Here is a 5,233-nt window from a genome sequence, read left to right on the forward strand (position 1 = left end):
AGCCTTGCATGAAGTAAAACACCAGTTGCCTACTTTAAACCTGCTATTATTATTATTAACAGGGATTTAGAGCTGTTGTGTTTCTTCGATGTGCGTCTCAGTATGGCATTGTTTTTTCATTTAGGGAGCATTGGTGAAATTCTGCACATTTCATGAATTCCTTTAACACCGAACCCTTAGATTTTGCCAAACTACATGTAATCTAGCCATGATATTCAGTGTATTGATAATACATTCAAATGACATTGCCTCAGTAAGATTTGTTCCATCAGTTTCTTCTTTCCCCTTGGCGAGCATTGGTCCAGGTCATGTAACGGACGTCAGGACTATCCTGTGGTAAGTCAGAGTGGCACATCGGGGTCGAGGTGTATTGAACTCCAGAGCAATCTAAATAAAGGGCCAAATGCGGTGAGGAAAGTGGTTGGGCTGCATCCAGGGCCTAAGTACACAAGTGAGGGGAACAGACAGCCCATCCCTGGAGATAAACTTCACACAGTTCCATGTGGGAGAGGCCAAACTTCAGCAAAAGAAAACAAAACACAGATTTAAGTTTTTTTCAGTTAACTTCCCTCTTGTTAGAGGTCTTCAGCAGTTTGTGAGAGCACATGTTTGTGGCTCTCCGGCCACAGAAACATCTGTGAAACATTGTGTCCAGTCTCTGACCTCAGTGGGGGGAGAAGAAGGCTCTGGTTGAACCTGGTTACAGCAATCGATTTTCCACCACATCGTTTTGTCCCTTAACTTGTACTTTGAATTTATCTGCACTGTAAACACTTAAGGGATGTGGGTGATTTCCATCCTACATGGACGGTTGAAGTGTTTAAATCCCCTCTTAATACTATTTAGCTTTAAAGGCAAGGAACAAGCATATTTACTCTGACTATACCCTGTTCATATATTTGTGCTTTTCTCCATCTCCCTCTTTCAAAAAACTGATTTAGTTTGTGTTCCCTGTATCAGTTTACTTGCCTTGAAGCTTTTCTAGCTTTTTACCTAACATCTCAAAACACCTGCGTGCTAGTTGCTTCTTCAGCCAACTACATGTTTGATCATAGACAATGGTGTAACGTCTGTGTACTTGTGCAGTTCAAGCAGCTGACATGACAGCACCAGTGAAAGGTGCAGTTGCAACGTTCAGTCACGGTTTCTGTCTGGGTCTTAAACCCACGTCCACAGCAGAGCAGCTCACATCCGTCCAGGCCTGGAGAAGAGCTGTTGCACGTTCTCCCAGAAGTTCCCAAAGTGCCCGTTCTGCCACTGTTGGAGCAGAAGTTTGGTGATTTCTCAAAATAGACCAGGTCCATGGCAGAGGGGGGTTTGTGAGCCGGGTTCTCTGGCTCCAGATGTCGAGGGTCGGCTCGGTGAGAGGCACGGTTGCTTCCCTTGTTGGCATAAATGACCCTGGATGCACCATCAAACCGGTCTTTAAGGAAGTCTCCCACTGTGCGGAAGCTGGGCAGTCGCATCCAACAGGTACGCACGGTGCAGGAGCCTGACATACCGTGACACTTACACTCCTGACGCATCTCAGCTGACACAGTCTGCAGAGAGGAAGACCAATGGCTACTAATTAAATTACAAAGTTGAAATCACAAATACATTTGAATGTGGGAATGCTGATGAAAACCGACCAATATTGTACGTTTGACTATCAGTTCCTTACCATTCTGCCAGCCTCATTATTGTGTAGATTGGTAAGGTAGCGTAGATCTCTGCCCCTCTCACTGGAGTCCACAAACTCACGGCTGAACATCCGGCCAAAGTCCACATTGTCACTGCAGCCGCCCCAGTGCCAGTCTGGCCCTCCAGGACCTCTGCGCCGATAATCACATGTGCACGACTCAATGGCTCCTTCTGAGCAGGAGCGAGCCACAGCATGGGTCACCCCTGCGCTAGTAATGGCAAATATAAATGCTGTCTCTCGGCAACCTAAAAAAAACAACATCAAAATTTCACATCAGAACCCGATCCAGCCTATTAGACTTGCCAATTTTTTGCCCAAAATTTGAAAAATATTTGAAGACAAAGCCTTCTTAATGTGTTCAAGAGCCTCCATTAAATCCAGACCAAAATTGTCCAAATATTTCCTGGTTAGAAAGATAAGAGATGCTCACCACGATTGAGAATTTTGCCAAAAACTGCTGGGCTGTGGGTGGTCGGGCAGTTCCACCGGCGGTTGCGGAACTGCCACTTGCACTCCTTTATGGCAGTGTTCAGCCCAGCAGCGATGGCATGCAAGATGCCAGGATTCTGACGAATCAGCCGGCGCTGGCGTCGACTCAGTAGAGCTAGGCTCGGGTCCAGGACCAACTGCACGTTCTTGGAATTGGTGAGGAGGTTTGACGAGGAGGCTACATTGACAATACCCCTGGCACAACACAAGGACAAGAGAATTCAGAGTCAAGCAGCTGGTGCAGTGTATTCATATAACTCCTTACTTAAACCTCTTAACACGTAAACTGATGTGTCTTGGCATCTCAAGAGTCTTTGTGACTTTAAGAAAAAAACTTAATTTTTAATTATGTACAACACTGGCACATGCTTTCCAAGACCATGAGGAGACAATGGAGACAAAGACTGAGTCAAAATGCAAGTTTTTTTGCCATGTACTGTGAAACTATTTTTTACCTGTTCATAAACCATTTGGAGCCAAGCCAGATAAAAGAGAATTGTCAGATTCATCATTGGAATATATGTAACCATATTCTTCTGCTAATCATTCATCATTGGTCATATACTCTTGTCAGGATAAAGACAGTATCAGGCAGAGAGAGGCAAAATATGCCTTCACAACATTGCATCTGTGTTGCTGATGAGAGGTGAGGTACACTCCCAAGATATAAGTGTGGCCTTGTGGCTACAGATACAATGAATGTCCAATCTCCCCTATAAACATGTCCAAAATGTTACAAGCTACTGAACAGTAGGCCTGCATACAGTATGTAGGACTATGCTGTAAATGTTAAGTGGCCCTCATACTTTAGATATTCTGCAAATCATATCAAATAATAAAAATGCTGATTCATTATTTTATGGGTAGTTCAATTTATGCCACATATTAGAAATTATTCTGGTATTATGGTTTGGAACCTGTCCAAATTTATGTCCAGATATGGCACTTGTCCTTCTGATTTTGAAGAGTGCTGGATCACTGTAAGGAGTTTAGATTTGCTTATTTGGTGGTCAGGTTTCAGAACATTTCTAGTTTGAGTGTTTAAGTACACAGGCTGTATAATTTTCCAATTTATCGTCTGGCAAATTCTATGACATGTCTGTGTCAACGTTTAAAAAAAATACATTCTCATGTACTGTAATGGCATTATTGTCTCCTGTTGCGCATTTTCATCCGGGAAAAGCAGTCTTGGCCTGTTAGAGGGCTGACCCAGACGGTGGTGAGGCCTAGGACCATTAATAATAATCTCGTCTTTTGGTTGTTTTCTTCATTCCAACCCCCCCTCCCCTCCTCCTCCTCCTCCTCCCCAAGATGTTTTCTTCGATGTTTGCTTATTTTTTATATATATATTTTTGAAAAACGCCTGACTGTACGCAAACACTGTCCATCCCCGCAAAAACGACAACAATATTTCGATGAATCATGACCTCAACAAAACCAAGCCCATCAGTTTCTAGTTTTTCAAACAAGCGAGAAAACACACCCACTGACACAAAAATATACAGATCCCATTTTATTTTTGTTTTCCATAACAAAGGATTGTGAAATTGGCAGTTGTTTTGATTAAGGCCGCTGTAGGCTATCGCTATGGACAGAGGAATGTACAGTATTATATCAACACGACCCTGGATAACACCTCCTATGGGATTCTTTTCAACTATTAAATAAATCCATATTTAATTTATCCCACATTGGACTGAAAAATGTTGTCTCGTGTTCAAACCACACTGTCCAAAATGACAGGGGAGAAGAGAGAGAGAGAGTAAATTATATCTACCGCAAATAAAAAAGGAATATTACAAATGTAATTCGTTTATTGTAAAATAAATAGTCTGCTAAAGCATATTTCATTAAAATGAGAATAAATTACATTTTAAAAAAAGTTAAATAGTTTAAAGTTCTGGAAACGCAGTTTTGGAAACGACAGCTATAATCCCACAAGCTTTAATATCTTGCGGTTGCTCTTTTTTTTCAGAGGCTGAACAGGAGTCGTGAACGGTGCCAAAACTAACACATTATTTCGAGGCTGCACCATGGCATATAGTCCATTAAAAACACTGTTCCTCGCTACAGCGCAGGGTGTTTCCCCGCTTAAAACGGCTTTAAATCTAAGTTCCCAATCGTAAAACGCTGATATGAATGAACCCATCATCATCACATACAGTATCTGCTGTAAACTCACCACCATCGGCCGCTGTTGTTGACAGCCCCCGTGCCCGAGAGCGATGACACCAGCAGGATGCAAGCGGCTTTCACACCTAGCAGCAGCGCCAGACTCCTCATTGTGTCTTCAGGTCAAACATGAAGAGGAAAATGTCAATTTTAAACTTTTATTTTTTATTTATTTTTTTTACTTATAACAGTTGTAGCCTAGTTACAAATATCTTTTTTTTATCTTCTTTTATTATTTTATTTTCTTTCTTTATTTTTTTATTTTTTACAGTTTTTCATCCAAACCTTGCACCATAAAATTAACAATTAAACTTAAAGTAGATAATCAGCCTTAAAAAACAACAATAATAATAATTAAAAAATCTGGCATTATATGTTCCATCATCGCTGGGCTTTCAAACGATTAAATGTGATAATGTATTGCTTAATTAGGATTCAGTGAATTAGGAACAAAATGAACATGATAGAAACGTGAATAAACTCACCACGCCACAGTCCGGTGATGGGACTTGAAAAGGTGAGAGAAGCAGGCAGCCCTAATTGACTTAAATTGATGTTGAGCGGAGACAGGTTGCTAAATGATGTGAAGTGTCCGGGCAGGATGCGACTGCTGCTGCTGTCCTCTTCACTCTGTCTCTCTCAGTGATGCTCTGCACGGCGCATTGAACGCGTGGGACAGTCCCGAAGACTTGATCCCCTCGGTGACTGATAGGCAACACATTCTTCTCTTATTGAGCTCTACGAGGGGAATAAAAAAGGGATTTGCTGCTCTCATCTCCCTCTGTCTTTTTTTCGGAGCCTTTTCAATAGGATTGGAGGGAGGGATAGTTAATGCTCTTCATAGGACGCACAATGAATAAGGAAACACAACTGGGCAGAAAGGAGAAA

At 41.9% G+C, this 5,233-nt stretch overlaps 1 protein-coding gene across 1 annotated transcript; it reads right to left on the minus strand.

Annotated features, from left to right (window-relative positions):
• Positions 1–1,049: 1,049 nt before the first annotated feature.
• Positions 1,050–4,905, minus strand: wnt1 (wingless-type MMTV integration site family, member 1; the record flags this gene model as incomplete). The annotated part of the gene is made up of 5 exons (XM_080030672.1): positions 4,831–4,905; positions 4,356–4,461; positions 2,115–2,368; positions 1,664–1,929; positions 1,050–1,541 (listed from the first exon to the last, which is right to left on the minus strand). Exons 2-5 carry the CDS (start codon positions 4,454–4,456, stop codon positions 1,050–1,052), a joined length of 1,113 nt encoding a protein of 370 aa, XP_079886798.1. The 5' UTR covers positions 4,457–4,461; positions 4,831–4,905.
• Between the last annotated feature and the right edge of the window lie 328 nt (positions 4,906–5,233).

Source organism: Ammodytes marinus (genome assembly GCF_949987685.1).
Source record: "Ammodytes marinus genome assembly, chromosome: 7".
NCBI lineage: Eukaryota > Metazoa > Chordata > Actinopteri > Uranoscopiformes > Ammodytidae > Ammodytes > Ammodytes marinus.